Source organism: Antechinus flavipes, chromosome 2 (assembly GCF_016432865.1).
Source record: "Antechinus flavipes isolate AdamAnt ecotype Samford, QLD, Australia chromosome 2, AdamAnt_v2, whole genome shotgun sequence".
NCBI lineage: Eukaryota > Metazoa > Chordata > Mammalia > Dasyuromorphia > Dasyuridae > Antechinus > Antechinus flavipes.
The window spans coordinates 341,904,355-341,927,131 of record NC_067399.1 but is presented as its reverse complement, the minus strand read 5'-3'; the positions used below and the strand labels follow the sequence as shown (position 1 = coordinate 341,927,131).

General features: G+C 34.6%; 1 protein-coding gene across 1 annotated transcript in view; it reads left to right on the top strand.

Moving 5' to 3' along the window:
- Nucleotides 1-22,777, top strand: part of DCAF5 (DDB1 and CUL4 associated factor 5) — a 141,112-nt gene that overhangs the window by 26,438 nt on the left and 91,897 nt on the right. The window contains exons 2-5 of the mRNA XM_051977893.1: nucleotides 14,790-14,933; nucleotides 15,772-15,808; nucleotides 16,962-17,101; nucleotides 21,800-21,929. Coding sequence (XP_051833853.1) covers nucleotides 14,790-14,933; nucleotides 15,772-15,808; nucleotides 16,962-17,101; nucleotides 21,800-21,929 — 451 coding nt within the window. The remainder of the gene's footprint in view (nucleotides 1-14,789; nucleotides 14,934-15,771; nucleotides 15,809-16,961; nucleotides 17,102-21,799; nucleotides 21,930-22,777) is intronic.

Here is a 22,777-nt window from a genome sequence, read left to right as displayed (position 1 = left end):
TTAAGTTTGCAAAGCTCTTTATATGTTAATTCATTCATAGACTAGAATAAGATCATAGATGTTTGTAATACATTTGTAATTCCCTTTTCCCCTATTTACTACCTCCCAAATTCTTTAAAGGAGAGGCAATCTGGTGGACTAGCCTTGGAATCAGAAATACTTTAAGTCCTATATCTGATGCATATATACATAACTCTGTGACCCTAGAACACCCTAGATATTTTAAAATCACTAAGTCCAATTTCATTGGTAGAGGGAGTTTCCTCAACATATTTTCCTACAGCAGTAAAATGATAAATCTAAGTAAAAAATAATATTCAGAAAGTTAAGTTGTTTTTTCTTGAATATGGGAAAAGTGCTTTAATGAGAGTTGTGACAAAGGAGTTTCTACAACTCAAAACTGAATAAGGAAGTTTCCTTCAAATACCAAATCCCTTTGAGGTCACATTTTTCTATTTTCTCATCTCTAATGGATTCTCTACCCTGTCAACTGTATAGCAGAGCTTGTGTGATAGGTTCAAGTGTATTTCATTATTACAGTATGATGTGAAGGAATATTGGGATATAAATGATAGCTAAAATATACATAGTCTCATGTTACTTACCTTGGCATAAATTAAATGCATTTAATAGCCCCTCCCTAGTGTCACTTGTTTCTCCCTTTTATTGTTTTATAAATACATTTTGTTATGTCCAAAATTACATCACAGTCTACTCATGTTTCTTAAAGCCAAAGACTTCTTTTTGTGAATTCCGTTTCAACTGCTGGAGTCTGAATAGTACCAGACCCTCCTCACTGCCATTTTAGCTCCTACTAAAAACTGTTGCCTACCTGAGCAGTTCCTAGTCCTCAGGAAAATCTTACTATGCCTTCTGGTGAGGGACATTCAGCTACTCCTTCATTTGTCTAACTGTGCTGCCTCTAAATCAGCACTTATGGATTATGGTTTTCATAGCTACGTTCTTCCTGACTTCCTTTTCTTCTGTACTGTTCTTGGTCTGATGGCCCCCATGCCATGAATTAATAACTCATTTGGCTCAGATTTTTTAAAAGTTCTCTTTGTAAATGATTCCTTGCCCTATAGGGCAACCTTTGCTTAAGGTTCTCCAGTGACTCCCTGTTGCCTCTAGAACAACATATCAACTCCTTTGTTTAGTTTGAAGCTCCTCACAATCTGCTTGTTGGGGCAGCTCGGTGGCATAGGAAACAGTGCCAGTCCTAGAGTTGGGAAGACTTCGCTTCCTCAAATCAAATCTGGCCTTAGATACTCACAAGCTGTGTGACTACCCATGTCTGCCTCAATTTCTTCATCTGTAAAATGAACTGGAGAAGGATGTAGCAAACCACTAAAGTACCTTTGCTAAGAAAACCCCAAATAGATCATGAAGAGTTGGATACAACTGAAAAAGGACTGAGCAACCACTTCATTTCCCATGTATTCTTCTAGGCTAATATCACATTTCTTTGCTTCATGAACTTCTAACCTATTTGCCTTTCCCTCTCCATTTTGAGAAATTGGTTTTCTTTCAAGGTGCAAATCAGAGGTATGCTTACCTCTAGAACAAGGTTTTTCTTCATCTTAGATATTCCTATTCTCTCATCCCAAAATTATTTTGCACTCATGTATTTTTTATATTTATTGGTGTATGTGTTTTTCCTTTCAATAAAATGTAAATTCCTTGGTGGTAGAATGTTTCACTGTTGGGGGGGCGGGTCTTTAGTGAATTCCTACCATGTCATAAAAGATGTCCTATGTACAATCCAAGCAAAAGAAAATTTCTTATTAATTATAAGATTTTTCAAATCTTCACAGTCGCAGATAAGGCATATAAGGATGAAATCTAGTAACCTGAAAAGAGTTGATTTAACTGTTCACTTTGAAAAAGTAAAATGGATGAAAAGTACTTCTTGCTTAGATTGACATGTAGTTGGATGGATAATACATCAAATCATGCATCAATCTATTAATTTTAAAATGTAAATTCAATTTTTATTGAATAAAAATATTGTCTCGTTCCTTCTACAACCCCCTCCCCCGTTAGAAAAAGAAAAGAAATATGTATAATAAATAAATAAAAATAAATCTTATAACAAATGCGTGGCTAAGCAAAACATCTTACATAGGTCACATTCAATAATATGTCCCACTCTTCACCCTGAGCCCATCACTTCATTCTCTATCAAGAGCTGTCAGCAAACTTTGTCATTAGTTATATGAAATTATAATTGGTTTTGATTAGAGTTCTTAGGTTTTTCTAAGTGTAATTGTTATGTATTTTACAAGTCTTCCCAACTTTAATTCATTTATCTTATATAAACACTATAGATAATTAGTTGTGCTGGAAATTGAATAGTAGGAAGAAATCCAGCAGGATTTCATTTAGGTCTTCAGTGCTTTCAAAGCACTCAAATTCAGCAAGCACCTTATCTTTAAAAAAACAAAACAAAACAAAACAAAAACCACTGATATATACCTATTAATATTTTATGGTTATAAGTCATGGAACACTGGAATCTCAAAAGATTTAAATTTCCAAGTAACCTAAAAGGCATTGTAAAGATTCTAGGCGGGCATAAGTAGACTAAGGAGTATTTACATCCTAGAAATATTGTAAAAACCAATATCACAGATAGTTTGGATTTGTAAAAGGTCAGCTATCAAGGATGAAATTAGCTATTTAATATGGTATGGTGCTCCTAGTATGCTAAAAGAATAAGAGAAAAACCAGTATGTTGATTATCTAAGGGTTTTTTGAGAAAACCTTTGTAAAAAACTTGAGAGATTACTAAATGTAGGAATCATACTGATGAAATCCAGATGTTAATATACCATCGCTATAGAATTGAGAGTGATCTCAAAGGGTATGCTGAATGTCAACCCCATAAAGGATTGCCTCTCAGATTGCAGCTCAATCTTTTTAGGTGAAAAGGTTTTGTCAGATTCTAGATAGTAACCAGTCTAACTATCTATTCAAGCATTTATCAGGTACTGATTAAATGCCAGGCAGCTGTTGTCCCTGCTGGAGTTTTAGAACCTTGAATAGTTAAAAGTTGTTCTGTTTTCTCTCCTCCAATTTATGGAGAAAGTATTGATTAGGAGTTTGCATAGTCTGTTGTGATATAAGGCTCCTGCTTACTGTTTTAATATCTTTATTATCTTATTTGGGTGAGCTACTTTAAATCTTTATCTCAGTTTCTTAGCTGTTGGAATTGCGGCTGCTACTTTAATACTTATAATTTAGTGGAAAGAACACTAGTCCTTGTTAGCATGTCAGGATCTCTTGTGTCTGCTACACTGTTGGGTCAACTTTTTAAATCTCCTAGTACTTCATTTTCCACTTCTATAACATGGCTTAGCAGTAGGAGTTTAGTGACTATGGCCAACTTTGGAGAGGTTTATCACCAGTTTGCCTGAAGATAAATATTCCATTGGCTATATCAACTCTCAAAACCACCTGCTACATCTGCTACATCAGAAGGGACTGCTTTTGAATCATTAAACAAGGATAAAATTTTTCTTTGATACTTTGAACTTCCTTCAAAATCTTCCTTATGATATTTTGAAGATGAGCCTCACAGGTGGGAAAATACAACAAACTTAAGAAAGGAAAAATTCAAAATGATTTTAGAATTTTATATGAAGCAATAGTCTACTGAATTTATTTTCCTACTTATAACACTGAGCAGCCCTTAGGGGAAAGTAAAACCAATGTGACCTGCAAATTCTGCTTTTCTTCTCCATACCTATTTTATTTGACTTATAAGATAGTTAATAGACATATTAGTGTTATATGTTAAAATGCATTTTAAATCCAGTATATGCATATGTATTTATACAGTTGTCTTGCTATACAAGAAAAATCAGATCAAGAAGGAAGAAAAAGAAAAACTGAGAAAGAAAACAAAATGTAAGCAAATAACTAAGAAAGTGAGAATGCTATGTTGTGTTCCACACTCTGTTCCCACTCTTCTTTCTCTGAGTGTAGATGGCTCTCTTCATCACTGCATAAGTGGAACTGGTTTGAATCATCTCAGTGTTGAAGAGAGCCATGTCCATCAGAATTGATCTTCATATGATTTTGTTGCCGTGTATAATGATCTCCTGGTTCTGCTCATTTCACTTAGCATCAGTTCATGTAAGTCTCTCCAAGCATCTCTGTATTCATCCTGCTGGTCGTTTCTTACAGAACAATAATATTCCATAGCATTCATATACCATAATTTATTCAGCCATTCTCCAATTGATGGGCATCTACTCAGTTTCCAGTTTCTTGCCACTACAAAAAGGGCTGCCACAAACATTTTTGCCCATGTAGGTCCCTTTCCCTCTTTTAACATCTCTTTAGGATATAAGCCCAGTAGTGACACTATTGTGTCAAAGATTATGCACAGTTTGATAACTCTTTGAGCATAGTTCCAAATTGCTCTCCAGAATGGCTGGATCCATTCACAAGTCCACCAACAATGTATCAGTATCCTATGGACTGATTTTTAAAAATAAATAAATAAAAACATTTTAATAAATGAGCTGTGAGAAGCAGGACAAAGAGAAATATAGTAGATTTTGTCATTGATACCAAACTCTTATTTATGGATGGTGAAATGCCAAAACTTACGGGAAGAAAGCTGCAGAAATATCTAGTTATGAGTGCAGTTAAAAGTAATATTGTGCAGGTAAATTCAAGGTAATTCATAAGGATGTTGTACTTAGGGGTGTGATTTCTGGCCCAGAAAAAAGGACCTGATATCTTTCATAGACTACTGTCTGAAGACATCAGTCCAATGTGTACCTGGCCAGAAAGACAATCACAATGTTACTGTTAGGAATGGTATTGGAAATAAAACAAAACACTTTTCTACTCCTGTATGAATATGCTCTATACCTAAGAAGGAAAAAATGTGTAGAAAACAGAACTTGAGAAAGAGGGAGACTTAAATGAGTAAAAGAAGAGAGAACCAAAAGATTTTTTTCCCCCTGTGAAGTTGATCTAGTTTGTGTTCCCCTAGGAATTGTGTTCCCCTAAGACAGTTATGTGTGCAGGTGCTCACTGAAAAGTATAGAGCAAATCCTTTTAGTCTCTGTGCCATAGTTTTTCTTTTCAATAAAATGGAGAGGCTAAGAAAGTATGGAATATTTTACTTGTCTCATAATATTGCTTAGGACTTTGCTAGTATCTCCTTTTAGCTTTGGGTCTTTGAAGAAATAGTGTTGCAGCAAAATCAGTTTTAGAGTGTGCAGCTTTTGAAAACCAATGTTGTTGTTAATAATAGAAAGGAAACAGTTAAATGGGAAGAGAAACCCTTGTAGCAAGTTACTCTGAAGATCTCATATCTAAAATATATAATTAACTCATTTAAATTTGTATGAACAATGTATGAACATTTTCTAATAGCCATTTTTCTAATAAAAGTCAAATGATAGAAATAGGTAAAATCCAAGCTATCAATAGCTATCTGAGGGGGGTGGAAAGCTTTTGGTTCATTTCTGGAAAACAATTTGGAATCATTCCTCAAAAGCCACTTAAACCTTCAAAATTAGAACAATAAGCTTCTTTAAGACAGTGATCACATTTTTGCCTTTCATTGTATATCCCCAATGCTTGGGCACAGTGCCTGATGCATAGAAAGTGCTTAATAAATGCTTATTGACATAGGCTTCATTCTTTGAAGAAGGTGAAACAAATCCAATTAAAAGATAAGCAAGAGAGAAAGAAGTTAAGGACTTGAATAGAAGCTTCATTCTCTCCACTGATCCAAGGTGGGGCGGCTTTGTTCTTCATTGTCTTTTCCTCTAGCTTCAGTCACCAAATGTCTATTGGACATCTCATATTGTATGTCCTGGAGACAACTTAAACTCAACATGTCTAAAACTGAACTCATTATTTTACCCTATTAGAGTTTTCTCTACCAAGCTTCTCTACTTCTTTCCAAAGCACCACCATTTCTCCATTCTTTTAGGTTTGTCAACTGGATGTTTTCCTGGACATGTCATTTTCCCTATTCCACATATTCAATTTTTGCTGTTTGTATTTTCCTTCACAACATCTCTCACTTCCAATCTATTCACATGGATACCACATTTAGGTTCTTAAAATTTTTCACTTAGATTGTTATAATAACTTTCTAGTTTCCCTGCCATCACCTCTTTGCTCATTCTAGTGTATCTACCACACCAGTGCCAAACTTAGGCACAGATCTTCCTTCCATATTCAGAGTACTCTGATGGCTTCCTCTAGCATAGCTTATAAACTCCTTTATCTATCTTTTAAAGCCCTACACAGTCTGCCCAACCTATCTTTCCAAGTTCCTGATACTTTTCTCTTCCCAAACTCTGCTATTAGCCAGACTGGCCTTTTTTCTTCATGAGTGGCACTCCATCCCCTGTCTCTGTGCCTTTGCACTGATCCTTTTCTATAGTTCTCCTTCCTTAACCCTAACTTATAGAATCTATTTTCTTTAAAATACAGCCCAGGCATAATTTTTTAATAAAAAAAATAGCTTTTTATTTTCAAAATGTATTCAAAGATAGTTTTCAACTTGCAAACTTTGCTTTTCCCCGTCCCCCCATCCCTTTCCCTAATTAGCAAGCAATCCAACATATGTTAAACACATTTAAATCTTCTATACACATTTCCACATTTATGTTGCACAAGAAAAAATCAGATCAGATCAAAAAGGGGGAAAAATGAGAAAGAAAGGGGGGAAAAAAAAGCAAGCAAACAACAAAAAGTTCCTGCAGACCTCTCTCTGGGTGCAGATGGCTTTCTCCATCACAAGACCATTAGAGCTTGCCTGAATCATCTTATTGTTGAGAAAAGTGACGTCCATCAGAATTAATCATTGTATAATCTTGCTGTTGCCATGTATAATGTTCTCCTGGTTCTGCTCATTTTACTTAGCATCAGTTCATATAAGTCTCTCCAGGCCCCACTCTGAAATCATCCTGCTGATCATTTCTTACAGAACAATAATATTCCATAACATTCATTTATCATAATTTATTCAGCTATTCTTCAACTGATGGGCATCCATTCAGTTTTCAGTTTCTTGCCACCACAAAAAGGGCTGCTACAAACATTTATGCCATGTGAGTCCTTTTCCCTTTTTATGATCTCTTTGGTATACAGGCCCAGTAGAGACACTAGTGAAAGCACAGTTTGATAGCCATTGGGCATAGTCCATATTTTTTTTCAGCCAGGAATAATTTTCTACATAAAGCCTTTTGTGTTTTTATCTACTTGTATTCAAGTACTGTGTGTGTGTGTGTGTGCGCATGTGTGCACTGGTCTTCTCTGTCACAATATAAGCTCACTGAAAGTAAAGATTGTTTTATTCTTTGTGCTTATGTCCCCAGTACTGAGCACAAATTATCTGATGTGTAATAAGTACTAAATAATACTTGTTGATTGACCAATAAGATATTTTTAGTGATTCCTTAATGGGAACAGAAAGGAGTTAAATATTTCTTAACTGTGCTCAATACTTTTATAAAAAGTGACCATATATTGGAGCACTAAAAAAAAACAACCCAGAAATAAATTTTTATTAATTATTATTAATTACTAATTATAATGCAATTAAAATATATTTAATAAAAGATCCCTGAGAGAAAGCTTAAAAATTCATTAGAAATTAACTTAAATATAAAGATATGATATAGGTCAAAGAACAAATCAGAAAATAGAAAATTTCATAAAAGAAGAAAAATAGAAAAGCAGCTAATAAAAACAACTACACACAAAAGCAGAATTCTGAAAAGCAAATAGGCTAATAAAAATGAAAGTAACCCTTCTCACTCACCAAAAATTCCCCATCATCATATCAGTGAATAAGATCAAAAGTTGGCTCTCTGAAAACTATGATAAAATAGATAAATATATATATTTAAGTTACACTAAATTGTATTAAAATGAAAAAGAATTCACATCAATTGAAAACAAAATAAAGGAAAGTATTAGAAATTATTTTGCCCAAATGGACAATTTTGATTATATTAAATTAAAAAGCTTTTGCACAAACAAAACCAACAGAAACAAGATTAAAAGAAAAGTACAAAGTGGGGGAAAAAAATTTACATCAGTGTTTCTGATAAAGGCTTCATTTCTAACATATATAAAGAACTGTGTCAAATTTATAAGAATATATCATTCCCCAATTGACAGTCATAGTATATGAACAGACAATTTTCAGATCAAGAAATTAAAGCTGTCTATAGTCATATGAAAAAATGCTCTAAATCACTATTGATTAGAGAAACGAAATTAAAACAACTCTGAGGTATGCTACCTCACACCTTTCAGATTGGCTAAGATGTCAGGAAAAGATAACGATAAATGTTGGAGAGGATGTGGAAAAATTGGACATTAATGCATTGTTGGTGGAATTGTGAAATGATCCAACCATTCTGGAGAGCAATTTGTAACTGTACCCAAAGAGTTATAAAACTGTGACCCTTTGACCCAGCAATGCCATTACTAGGTCTCTATCCTGTGTACAAAAATTTTTGTATCAGGTCTTTTTGTTATAGCAAAGTATTGGAAAATGAATAGATGCCATGAATTAGGGAATGACTGAATAAATTGTGCTATATGAAGATAATGGGATATTATTGTTCTATTAAAAAAAATGTACAAGCTGATTTTAGAAAAGCCTGGAAAGATTTACACGAACTGATGTTGAGTGCAATAAGTAGAAACAGGAATACATTATATACAATAACAGCAGGAATGTGCCATGATCAACTATGAAAAACTTGGTTGGTTCTTCTCAGTGGTTCAGTGATGTAAGGCAATTCCAATAAACTTTGGACAGAAAATGCCATCTGCATCCAGGAAAATAACTTTTTTGTTTTTTTATCTTTCCTATGATTTTTCCCTTTTGCTCTGATTTTTCTCTCCAAATATGATTCATAAACCAATGTGTACTAAAAATAAAGTTAAAAAATAGAGATTATCTTGGAATAAAAAATATATTTTGCCCAATTACATATGCCAATAAAACTGAGATATTAAATGGTTAGGTAATCAGTATGCATTTATTAATGCTACTGTGTGCCCGGGTACTGTGCTAAATGCTTAAGTTACCAAAAAGAAGCAAAAGACAGTTTCTGCTCTCAAGTAGCTCATAACAAGCAAAAATATCTGTACAAATAAACTATATTCAGTATAAAAGGAAAATAACACAAGGCAGATGCCAGAAAAGAGTTGGGAAAGGCTTCTTTTAAAAGATGAAATTTTAGATAGGACTTGAAGGAAACCAGGAGATAAGAAAGAACATTCCAGGCATGGGTGAGAGCTAGATAAAATATCCAGAGATGAAAAATGGTGTATCTTGTTTGTAGTACAAAAAGGAGACTAATATCACTGGAAAGTACATGGAGCAGGGAGTAAAGTATAAGCATACTTACAGGATACATGTACAATACTTTTACACATATTTCCATATTTGCATATTGTGCAAGAAAAATCACACCAAAAGGGGGGAAAAACACACAAAAAAGGAAAAGCAAGTAGACCAAAAAAAAAAAAAAAAAAACAATGTGAAAAAACTATGATCCACATTCAGTCTTCATAGTTCTCTGGATGTGGATGGCATTTTCCATCCCAAATGTATTGAAATTGTCTTGGATCACTGTATTGCTGAGAGAGGAGGTAAGACTACATAATTTTGCTGTTACTATGTACAGTAATATTTTCATAGTCCGGCTCACTTTATTCTAGCATCTGCTCAATTTCCTATTCCTTGCTATTACAAAAAGAACTGCTACATTTTTGCACATGTGGTTCTTCCATGATCTCCTAGTAAGGGCACTACTGGGTCAAAGCATATGCACAGTTTTATAACTCTTTGGACATAGTTCCAAATTGCTCTCCAGAATGGTTGAAATCATTTCAGAAATCTACGCAATGCTTTAGTTTTCCCACATTCCCTTCAATATTTATCATTATCTTTTTCTGTCATTTTAGCTAATCTAATAAGTCTGAGGTAGTACTTCAGAGTTGTCTTAATTTTCATTTCCCAAATTAATAGCTATTTAGAACATTTTTTAATATGATTACAGATGACTTGAATTTATTGAACTGAAAATAGTCTGTTCATATCCTTTGACCATTTGTCAACTAGTGGAATAACTTGTATTCTCTCAAAAAGTTATCAAACTGTGCATACCCTGTGATCCAGCAGTGTTTCTACTGGGCTTATACCCCAAAAGATTTTAAAGAAGGGAAAAGGACTTGTATGTGCAAGAATGTTTGTGACATCCTTCTTTGTAGTGGCCAGAAACTGGAAACTGAGTGGATGCCCATCAATTGGAGAAAGGCTGAATAAATTGTGGTATATGAATATTATGGAATATTATTTTTCTGTAAGAAATGATCAACAGGATGATTCAGAAAGACCTAAAGAGACTTACATGAACTGATGCTGAGTGAAATGAGCAGGATCAGGAGATCATTATATACTTCAACAACAGTACTATATGATAATCAATTCTGATGGACCTGGCCATCCTCAGCAATGAGATGAATCAAATTAGTTCCAACAGAGCAGTAATGAACTGAACCAGCTACACCCAGCGAAAGAACTCTGGGAGATGACTATGAACCACTACATAGAATTCCCAATCCCTCTATTTTTGTCTGCCTGCATTTTTGATTTCCTTCACAGGCTAATTGTACACTATTTCAAAGTACGATTCTTTTTGTACAACAAAATAATTGTTTGGACATGTATACATATATTGTATTTAACTTATACTTCAATATATTTAACATGTATTGGGGGAAGGGGGGTGGGGGGAAAGAGGGGAAAAGTTGGAACAAAAGGTTTGGCAATTGTCAATGCTGAAAAATTACCTATGCATATATCTTGTAAATAGAAAGCTATAATAAAGAAAAAAATAGTCCCCCAAAAATAACTTGTATTCTTATAAATTTGACTCAATTCTCTATATAGTTTAAAAAATGAGGCCTTTATAAAAAACAGTGGCTGTAAAAATTCCTCTTTTCTCCAAAGATCTCAGATGTAGACCATTCCTTGCTCTTCTCATTTGTATATAGCATCACCTTTTATGTCTAAATCATGAACTATTTTAACCTTATCTTGGATAGGGTGTGCAATGTTAATTTATGCCTAGTTTCTGACATGTTTTCCTAGCAATTTTTGTCAAATAATGCCAGAAGCTAGAGTCATTGACTGTTCCATTAAGCCCCATTACTCCATTTCTTAGCCAGTACCAAATGGTTTTGATAACTGGAACTGGCAGTTTTCAAAGGAAGACATCCAAGCCATCAATAATCATATAAAAAGTTCCAAATCAGTAATATAGAAATGGCATTGTCATGAATTGAATGTTTCTAGAAAACAATTTGGAACTTACCCCAAAGCAACTAAACTGTATGTATTTTCTATGTCCAGGTTTTTTTTTATTGTTGTTGTTTTGTTTTTTGCCTATTGTATTTAAAATAAAAAGTAAGCTTTTTATGGGAGGGACTACCGTTTTTGCCTTTCATTGAAATCCTTAGTGCTCTACATAGAGTCTGGCACTATAGTAAGCATTTAACAAATGTTTGTCAACCAAGTGGCTGGCTATATTATACCCTTTAATATAACAATACTGCTGCTAGGCTTTTGCCCCAAGAGATCAATAAGAGAAGGAAAGGGTTCAGTGTACATTTATACTAGCCTTCTTTTTAGTGGCAAAGAACAAGGATATGGGAAGAGTTAGATGAACTAATGAGCAGAACTATAACAATTTATTATGTTATAAAGAATAACAACTTTGAAAGAATGATTAGTGTAATGGCCAGTCATGATTCCAGGAATATACTGCCCATGTCCTGACAGAAAGAATTGGTGATTGACTCAATATATGAAATGATACATACGTTTTCAAATATGAGAATGTGAGAGAATTTGTTTGCACATAATTGTAACTAGGACTTTCTTTTCTTTTTGATTGTTTCAATTTAGGGGAATAGGCGGATAACAGAAGGGCACTAAGGAATAAGTGTAGCCAAAGGAAAAACTAGGAATAGCAAGGCCTTGAAACATATTTTATAATGCACAGAGAGAACAGAAGGCCAGAAAGAAACCAACAAGTAGAACATCTTGAAAATTACATGATGAATTTATATTTAAAAAGAAAAGATGTAAATAAGATGCGCAGTTGCTTGTATATCATTCTTTTTCTATTCTTTTACATATATGGAAATGCCTCTCTTATTTGGTGTTTGTTATGTTCAGGATACAAATTAATTTTTAAAAATTGTCAAAGGTGAACAGAATTGTCCTGAAAATCTTAGAATGACCTAGCTTTGCCTAATATTACTCTCATTAATTTATTACTTTATAAGCTAGCCAGAGACTTAGGGTCCTAGCGACATCCCGGGAGGCCATATTACTAAAGTCCTATCTGTTGATATGTATTCTGGCACAGACTTCAAAGCCAGCAAGACAATTAGGCTATCTGTTTGGTTCTAGTATTCACTGGCATTGAACGCTATGGAGAAAACAATTTATCCCTTATGCAACTAGAGACTTAAACCTGTTTTGTTTTAATTTGGGTTTGTTGTTGTTGTTGTTGATTCTTTTTAGTCATTTTTAACTTTTTATTACCCCATTTGGGGTTTTCTTAGCAAAGATAATGGTATGGTTTTTCATCCTTCTCCAGTTCATTTTACAGATAAGGAAATAGAAACAAACAAAAGTGACTCATCCACAGTCACACAAACTAGGAAGTGTCTGAGGCCGAATTTGAATTTGGGTCATCTGAACCAGGCCCAATTCTTTCCACTGTGCCTACCTAGCTGCCCTCTAGAACAATCATTTGAAAAATTTGTAAATTTGCTAGGTGAATTAAAGGTGACAGTACAATTTTAAATACCTGACCTTCCTCCTATTTTTTTTTTTTTTTTGACCTTTTCAAACTTGTTTATGTTTTTGAGCAGAATCGTTCTGCTCCTGCTGCTGGATTTGATGCAATACAGCATGGAGAATGGCTTTTTACTGATTTAGGATAGGGCTTTAAAGGATCTGATGGAAAAACTTTTTTTTTTGATGGAAAAACTTTGTAAGCAAGTTTCAGACAGTGATACTCTTGTGTTTTTCAGAGCTTTTATTATAGTCATTGCATCCTATCCAAAATTTCATATTGAATAGAGCTTCCTTTTCTAAGGGAATGTGAAGAAGGAATTGTTCTCCTGTATCTGCTAACTTTCCTTCACAGTTCATACCACTCTGTTCAGGTTTCACTAAAACTCTCATTTCCTACAATGCATTCCGGTTCTTTGACACTAAAAAAAAGAGCTGCTATAAATATTATTGTACATACAGTGCTTTACTTGTCTTATTGATTATTTATTAAGTGCTTATTGAGTAGTATTTCTAGATTAAAGGGTACATAGTTACTTGGTTCACAGGCATTTGTTGAGCATTTAAATAGGCCTTACCTTTTTACCTTTTGCCTCAGGTATTTGACTCAATCTAGATTGTCTTCAACATGCTAGGTATTTATGATAGTTGATTTCACATGGTTCTAGGAGACTTCATGAGAGCCTCATTTTGTAAAAATCAAATCACTTTGTGAATGTCTGGTACTAAACATGAAGGATGATGCAATAGGGGACTAGGTGAAGTCAGTCAGTGCAGTGGAGTTTGAGTGGGAAGTTATTTTCTTTCGTGCTGAATTAGGTTTTTGTAAAACTTCCTTTTGTCAAGAGTTGTTACATTTGATTTGTTATTTTAAACAGTCGTACTCTCAGTTATGTTTGTTCATCTGCAGCAGGAGGCCTCTTTTACAAAATCTCAGTGCCTCTTGAGGCTTTTACTTCATCAGTTTCCCTGATTTCCCTCTTTACTTTTTTTTTTTTCACTTTTATTTTCAACTTGTTTTAAAGTAAGGTATAATGGCAAAACATAACTTTAATATGTAGCTTTTCACATATGTGAGTGCTTTTGGTCTTTTCAGTTGGTAAAGTTTAGGAACCAGGCTGTCCTGATTCCAAAGAACTGGGCTCTTTTGTGGAAATTATAACGTTTTGGTTTATAGGCAGCTAGTCCAGAGGGAAGAGCAAATGCTTCCTGGAATGATACTCTAGGGTGTTAGATATTAGGGGTTAGGGATAATACTTAGTAGTGATGAGATTAGGCAAATCATTTAAAGTCTTTGAACTTCATTCCTATAAAATAAGGCTAATATTTAGAATATGTACTCTACAGGGTTGTTATAAAGAAAGGTCTAAGTAAATGTGAAGCATATTGTAATTAATATCATTCCCCTTTGTTCTAGATTTATATTCTGTGTGATTTAGATATTTTGCAGGATAGGGTATCATATTTTAGAGACTCAAATCATTTCTGCCCTATTCTCTTGAAATAAATTTGTTGTTGAACATAAGTGGGAAGTCTTCATTAGACCTACTCAGTAGTGAAATACAAATAAAGAAGGAAAAGAAACACTATAAGGAAAAGATAAAGGCTAATCTTCTGCACAAATAAGTAGAATTTGACAGTGGAAAACCAGTGAAGAAACTAGAGACTGGGTAACATTTTTCTGGGTATGGGGAAGAAGAACCTTTTGCAATTATTTGTTGAATTAGAAAGGTTAGAGAAAGTAGATGTTTAAAAAAGTGTTCTGTTTCTACCTCTGCTCTCCCTGTATTTCACCAAAAGGAACTAAGCATACAAATGAGTGCTTCTAGGAATCTCTAAACCAAATTTTAGTGTCCTGTTCAAATTGCATAATGTATGTTCTTACCATAACCTTAGACCCTTGTCTTTTTTCCCCAAGGAGGTGATGACCGCAGGGTTCTGCTGTGGCACATGGAACAAGCCATCCACTCCAGGGTCAAACCTGTCCAGTTAAAAGGAGAGCATCATTCTAACATCTTCTGCCTGGCTTTCAATAGTGGGAACACTAAAGTGTTTTCTGGAGGTAAGAGGAAGTGAAAGCCAGGGTCCTGAAGTGGGAGACAGTTCAGTGAAGACCTTTTTAATTTCCTGTTACTATGTTAAGAAGTTACTGACTGCTAAATAAAAAGCTATTAAAAATTTAAAAAAAAATAATAAAGCAATAGTATAATCATGGGGGGGGGGGGGGGGGGAGGAGATGTTACTGACTGCTTATTTCTCCTGAGTAAAGATTATACTTTTATTCTGAAAATTTGTGTTTATCAGAAGAGGCAAATAGAAATGGCTTTCCAACTTGACCAACTTTCTCATTCTTTGGTGAATTATGAGTAGCAGATTCAATCTTATTCCCTAGTTGCTACCAGTGCTAGAGGCCATGACTAGAACTAAGACTAGTATGACTTTTGAGCCATATACTTGCTATGCCTTCTGCCTCTGAACTGCTATTGCTCATGCCTACCTTATAGAATGGGAAATTATTTATTATATGTCTATTCACATCCAAGTTAACTCTTCCAAAGTAGGCCTATACACAAAAAGGATTCATTAAATATTTTTATTTTAATAAAATGCTCATATATCTTTTGACAAAAGGAAGAAATGGGATTTGCAAATGGAAAAATTAACTCATTAGATTATGTATTTTGAGAACATTATTTTGTCATCCTTATTTGTTGTTGACTTTTTTTTTACATACAATAGCATTCCTATTTCTCCAAATTTATTTTTAAAAACTTTTCCAGTTGACTCTTCGATTTAAGATCAAAATAGATGACTTTTACAAGAAATTTTTACTAAGTGCTAACTTAAAATGTACATGGAGAAAACTTTTGTTATTAGCCATTTGTTTTTCTTCCTTATAGGAAATGATGAACAAGTTATCCTCCATGATGTTGAAAGGTAAATAGGTTGTTTGTGTGTGAAGGTGATTGATTGCTTCTGTAACACTGAGGCAGATTTCTTGTTGGCCAAAATAATACTCTCTAAAAAAAAATTAAAGTTGCAAAATTCCTTTTCAAAGAAGGAACTTGTTATAGTTTTATGACCTTATATTGTTTTGACAGAAAAGAATTAGCAGAGTCACCATAAAATTATTTTTAGGAGAAAACTAAAGGTGAAGAAAGATGCCTAAGTAAAATCATTTTCTATCATATTCTTTTTTTTAAATCCTCGATCACAATCAGATTTGACAGTTTCAAAATCTTCTCACCTTTCCTTATTAGAAACCAAATACTTGTTTTATAGGATTTCAGAAAAGTAAAAATCAGATTGATCTATTGGATGATTTTGCTCAATTAATAGGAAAAACAAATTAATGATGTTATTGCACATTGGAAAAGTTTTAAAATACTGTAACATATTTTTAATAAAAAACATATTTTTAAGAATCAAAAAAAATTGGGAAGAGTTTTTTTGGCAGAATATCACTGTCACTTCCTAGTGATTCTGTACCTTCTCTCAGTTGAACAAATAAGTACAGTCAGACAAAACAAATCAATACATTGTTTAGGGCTGAAAATGTATGCCTCATTTTCCACCTTTTGTCTGCTTCCTCTCTGAGAGGAACCAGCCATGCATAGCATTGGTTATATCCTTGATCAGCATTCTGGAGTTTTTGAGTGGTGTTCTTGGCATTCTTTGGGGTAGTGGTGTAAACTGTTCTCCCAGTTCAACTTACTTCATCAGCTCATTCAGCTCTTCCCAAGTGAACTTTCCTGTCATATTATAGTAACACTTATATGCCTCTTAGAAAAAAGGAGACTAATACTGTCTATGTGACCCTTGGACAAATCTTCATCTCTCAGTGCCTTAGATAGCCCTTTGAGACCATTTGCTGTTTCAGATCTCAATCGATTAGAGGGAATTTCCTTTTGAGGAGTTCGCTCACTAATGAAATAATAGGTGCAGTCTAAAGGAAAAAAAAAGCCACAATTAATTGTTATATAATTGCTAGATTTAGATAACTTCCCCCACAAACAAAACATGTATGCCAGAAGGGTAGAAGTCTGCGTATGTGTGTGTCTCTCTCTCTTTCTTCTGCTCTGTCTCTCAGCAGCGAGACCTTGGATGTATTTGCCCATGAAGATGCAGTCTATGGTCTTTCTGTGAGTCCTGTGAATGATAATGTTTTTGCCAGCTCATCAGATGATGGACGGGTTCTCATCTGGGACATCCGGGAGTCTCCCCATGGAGGTGAGTATCTTAGGTAAACACTCTTTAGTTCCTTTAGTTTTGTCAGTTGGTAGATTTCAGAGAGGGGAACAGTGTCAAGGGCAGAAAGACAAAAGATTTCCACGTAGAGAGGAAACAAAAAATTAACTAGTATGTGTATGTGCACATGACAATACTGAGGCAAGAAGATGACTGGGAATTTAGTTCAATGTTTTGGTACAATTAGATATAATAGTATGCTTGAGTTATAGACATAGATACATAGATATGTGCATGTGCGCGCACACACACACACACACACACACACACACACACACACACACACATACATCTCCGTGGAATACTGGGGGAACAATCAGCTTAAAATGACATCCCCTAACCCTTTTTGCTCATCCTCCTAAATATCCACATACATGTCATATATAAGCTAGCATGTCAGTAAATCAACAAATATTATAAAGTACCTACTATTTTTACCAGGAAGATACAAAGAAAGGCAGCAGATAATCCTTGCCCTCAAGGAACTCACACTCTAATGGGGGAGACGAAATGCAAACAACTCTGGTACAAACAAGATATATACACAAGATAAATTGGAGATGAGGAACAGAGGGAAGACAGTAGCATTAAGTGGGATCAGGAAGGTGAGATTTCAGATAGGCCTTCATGAAGTCCAGGAGGTAGAAATGAGAAGAGAGAGAGTTCCAGGTATGGGGGGTGGCCCATGAAAATGCATGTAGTCAGGACATGAATTAGGAGTAGCAAGGCAACCTATTACTGGATCAGAATGTGTGGGGATGGGGAGAAATAGGATGAAAGAAAATTAAGAAGGTTAGAAAAGGCCAGGTTATGAAAGACTTTGAATCCAGAACAGAGAATTTTCTTTTTTTTTTTTAAATTAATATTTTTATTTTATTTTATTTAATAATAACTTTATATTGACAGAATCCATGCCAGGGTAATTTTTTTACAACATTATCCCTTGCACTCGTTTCTGTTCTGATTTTTCCCCTCCCTCCCCTAGATGGCAAGCAGTCCTATATATGTTAGATATGTTGCAGTATATCCTAGATACAATATATGTTTGCAGAACTGAACAGTTCTCTTGTTGCACAGGGAGAATTGGATTCAGAAGGTAAAAGTAACCTGGGAAGAAAAACAAAAATGCAGATAGTTCACATTCATTTCCCAGTGTTCTTTCTTTGGGGGTTGCTGCTTCTGTCCATCATTTATCAATTGAAGTTCAGTTAGGTCTCTTTGTCAAAGAAATCCACTTCCATCAAAATACATCCTCATACAATATCGTTGTCGAAGTGTATAATGATCTCCTGGTTCTGCTCATTTCACTTAGCATCAGTTCATGTAAGTCTCTCCAAGACTCTCTGTATTCATCCTGCTGATCATTTCTTACAGAACAATAATATTCCATACCATTCCTATACCACAATTTACCCAGCCATTCTCCAATTGATGGGCATCCATTCAACTTCCAGTTTCTAGCCACTACAAACAGAGCTGCCACAAACATTTTGGCACATACAGGTCCCTTTCCCTTCTTTAGTATCTCTTTGGGATATAAGCCCAATAGAAACACTGCTGGATCAAAAGGTATGCGCAATTTGATAACTTTTTGGGCATAATTCCAGATTGCTCTCCAGAATGGTTGGATTCGCAGAACAGAGAATTTTCTATTTGATCTTGTAGGTAATAAGGAGCCACTGGCATTTATTGAATGAGGGATGGGAATGGAAATGGAAAGACATAGTCATACCTTTGCTTCAGGAAATTCACTTTGGCAGCTGAATGGACTGGAGGAAGGAAAGACTTGAGGCAGAGAACCAGCTAGAAGAATGTTGCAATAATTCAGTGATAAGCGCTTGAATCAGAACGATGGCAATGTTCTGACATTCCTCTAGGAATGAAAAGAGTGAATATGAAAGATGTTACAAAGGTTAAAAATCAGTAGAACTTGACAGTAGTTTGGATATGAGGAGTGAGAGAAAATGGGTAGTCAAGGATGTCACCTCGGATGCAAACCTAGATGACTGGGGCCAATGATGGTACCCTCAACAGTAAGGGAAGTTTGGAAGAGGGAAAAAATAGTGAGTTGTGGTTTGGATATATTGGTTTTAAGATATCTTCTAGACTAGACCTAGTTCAGTAAATAGTTAGAGATATGAAGTTAGGTTGGTGAGGTGAGAAGGAGGTAAGACTGGATAAGTAATAATAACAATAACTAGCCTTTATATAACATAAATTTATACTTTTTATATATATACACATGTGTGTGTATACACATAGCACTTTTAAGATTGCAAAGCATTTTATGAAATACTATTTAATTTCACAATAACCCTGGGAGGTAGCTGCTGTTATTATCCTGAGCTGACACCAGAAGAAATGAGAAATGAGGTAGATTTGCTCAGAGTTAGTTTTACAGTTAGGAAGTGTCCAAGTCTGGAATTGAACTCAAATCTTTCTGTCTCCAGGTCTAGGGCTCTATACCCTGTGCACTCTGTTTGAGAATCATTTGCACAGAAATGATGCATGTTACAAAAACATCCTATCAATTGAAGTGCCAACATTTCCACTACAGACATTATGATAATGTCAATGGAGAAAATCAGTAGCCTAACCCATATGATATAGACTCATAGTACCTATAGAAGAAGTACTGTGACTTATAAGTTTTACCTACAATCTGAATTATTTGTAAAGAATACAGTGTTATTCCCATTCCTAATCTTTTCTGCTTTGCATCCTGGAGATTGCTGTATGTGAGACTTAAAATTTAAAGAGAATTCTTTCTTTCATTGTGGCACATCGCATAGATATGTATTCCTAGATCCTATCCCAATCTACATGGTAGATATCTATTATTTAAGTCATAAATTTTCAACTCAAAGGAATCTAAGCGGTCATTTATTTTAACTCCCTCATTTTTATATATGAGAAAATAGAGGTCCAGAAAACCTCCCAGGATCATATACAGTAAATAGAATAACAAAGATTGGAACCCAGGTTCTCTCATCCTTAATCTAGCATCCTTTTCATTATGTATTGCCACAAAGTGAAATCTAATTCCCTTCTCTTAATTTTATCTAGAATTTGAGGCAAAAATGTATTAGTGTGAAACAGTCTGTATCTTTCTACTGAAATTCCTTTAGCAAGCCATTTCTTCTTGTGATATTGCATCCTTTCTTGCTTTTTAATTAATACTAGTCCTTTTTATTTTTATTTTTTTACTAACTCTCCCTATTTTTTCAACACTTCTCTATCATCTCTGACCAATTATCTTCTCTTCCTTCCTAATTGTGCTTGCTGGTGAAATATCCTAATGTTTTAATCTCCCTATCATAAGCTGGTTGCTAACAGAGAGCTGTATTTTCTCTTCTAGTAACTGAAAAGATTGAACTAGGTGATCTCTAAGGTTTCTTGCTACTTTAAAATAGTGTGACTCTAGGAGTGTGTACTAATCTGTTGTTCCAAACATCTATTATTCTCTGTAGACTCTAAAAATATTCATTGCCTGGTTGATACTCAACCTGAGACATTTTCAGAGTTGGACAGGCAAAACACTATGTCATGGAAGGTAAATTTCACTTCTGTAATAATCAATGAATGCCCTGACCAGTGAAGGAACTTTTATTCCATCTGTGTCGTGTAGTGGATAAAACACCAGGCCTAGAGTCTGTCTTCTTGAGTTCAGATTTAGCCTCAGACACTTACTGTGCAAGCCACTTAACCTTGTTTGCCTCATTTTTCTCATTTATAAAATGAATTGGAGAAGGAAATGGCAAACCAATATCAAGAGCATGCTAAATGGGGTCATGAAGAGTCAAAAATGACTGAACAAAAATCTAAAGGGAGAGTGATGCTTCTCTCCTACTTTGAGAGCTATAAAGTGATAAATTTCATTTATCTATTTGAAATTTGGTTGTGGGCGAGACTGTCATGCATTTTTTTTCCTTGTCTTCTACCTAGAAACTGAATTCTAGTGTTTTTATTGTGAGCTCTTTTCCCTCACTAGAGTCCCTTTATGCATCAACAAAATAATTTAGACAAGAAAGGAAAATCTATGAGATCTTTGCAAATTATTATTCAGTTTAAAATTTTTAATTTTAAAATTTTAATAACTTGGGTCACAGGATCCAAAGGATTTAGAGCTGGAAGGGACTTACAAGGTCATCTAGTTCAGTTCTCTCTTTTGTACAGATGAGAAAACAGACTCAACAAAATGAAGTGTTTTGACTTAGGGTCACATGGGCAGTAAATAGAGCAGGACTGTTAGGGTTCTTGACCTGGTCTTCTGACTTTAAATCTTTCTGCAACAATTGGATCTTTCTATTAATTGCTTGCACATTTCTTCTATCCCTTGCCCTTAACAGCTATTATAGGACTTCAATTTTCCTAACTACATTACATAGTTTTCCTTGCCTTTAGCAAAATTCTTCCCAGTATCTGAAGGTGAGGATCCATTACATGCAACTGTGTCATTATTTTTATGTTTTTTAAAATTATACATATTGCAGAAATAACATTTAAAATTTAAATTAACATTTAAAAGGGTTCATCGATGATGTAAAAACCTCTAAGTGTCCCTCCTTGAGAAATTATTTTCCATGCTGGAATTTTCACTCAGTGAGACTTTTGATTTGCAATATGTTGCTTCACTCACAAAAATGTACATAAACCACTTGAATGATTTTTTTTCTACAGAGCCCTTCTGTCTGGCAAACTATCCATCAGCCTTTCATAGTGTCATGTTTAACCCTGTGGAGCCCAGGTTATTAGCTACAGCCAACTCAAAGGAAGGAGTAGGACTCTGGGACATTCGGAAACCTCAGAGGTAAGGTGTTTTCCTTCACCAGTTATAAGAACTATCCAACTGTCTCCTTTCTTGAATGAAATGATCAACTTCAACCAGAAAACACTTGTTAAGATCTCTGCATACCAGTTTTGAATGAAAGGGATTTTAGAACACACTTTTTTCCTTGATTATTTCTTAAAATATACCAATTTTTACCATCATGGTAAGTATGGGCCTATTAAAATAAGTGTATGCATTCCAATGCAGTGCTCCATGGTGTTAGGTAGGATTCACTGGGGACCTGTTGTAACCATTCCTATTATGTAGAGAATGCTTGTCCTAAACTTGTGATGTGGGAAATATTTTCTGTTGACATACCAGCTCTTACCAAAGAAAATGGCTAGAATGAGTATTTTCAAATAAACTAATTTCTTTGATTAAATGGTGAAATGTAAAAATTTTTAGTTCAGGAAAACATGATTGCATTGTTTCCAGCATTTTGTAAATATCCATCTATACCTTTTGTCATCTGGTAAGTTTATTTAGTGCTGCTGAGAAAATTTGATTGGCACAGTAAAAAAAATTAGTCTTATTAGTTTGAGTTCTGCAATTCTGAAATGAAAATGGCAGTACTGACAAACTGATTATTTGTTTGTGGGAATTAACATGATGTGGTTAAAAAAAAGCAATGGATTTGGAGTTGGAACTGGATTCCTGTTTTTGCTGATGGGGCCAGTGTTTGAGGCAGGTCCCTTAGCTTTCCTATCCTTTTTTCCATACCTAAGGGGATTGGATGAATTGATCTCCAAAGGCCTTTTCAATTTTAAATCTTGGATTCTGTAAATTCTATTTTTTTTTTTTTACTTGGATGTGTCTTGAAGGTAAAA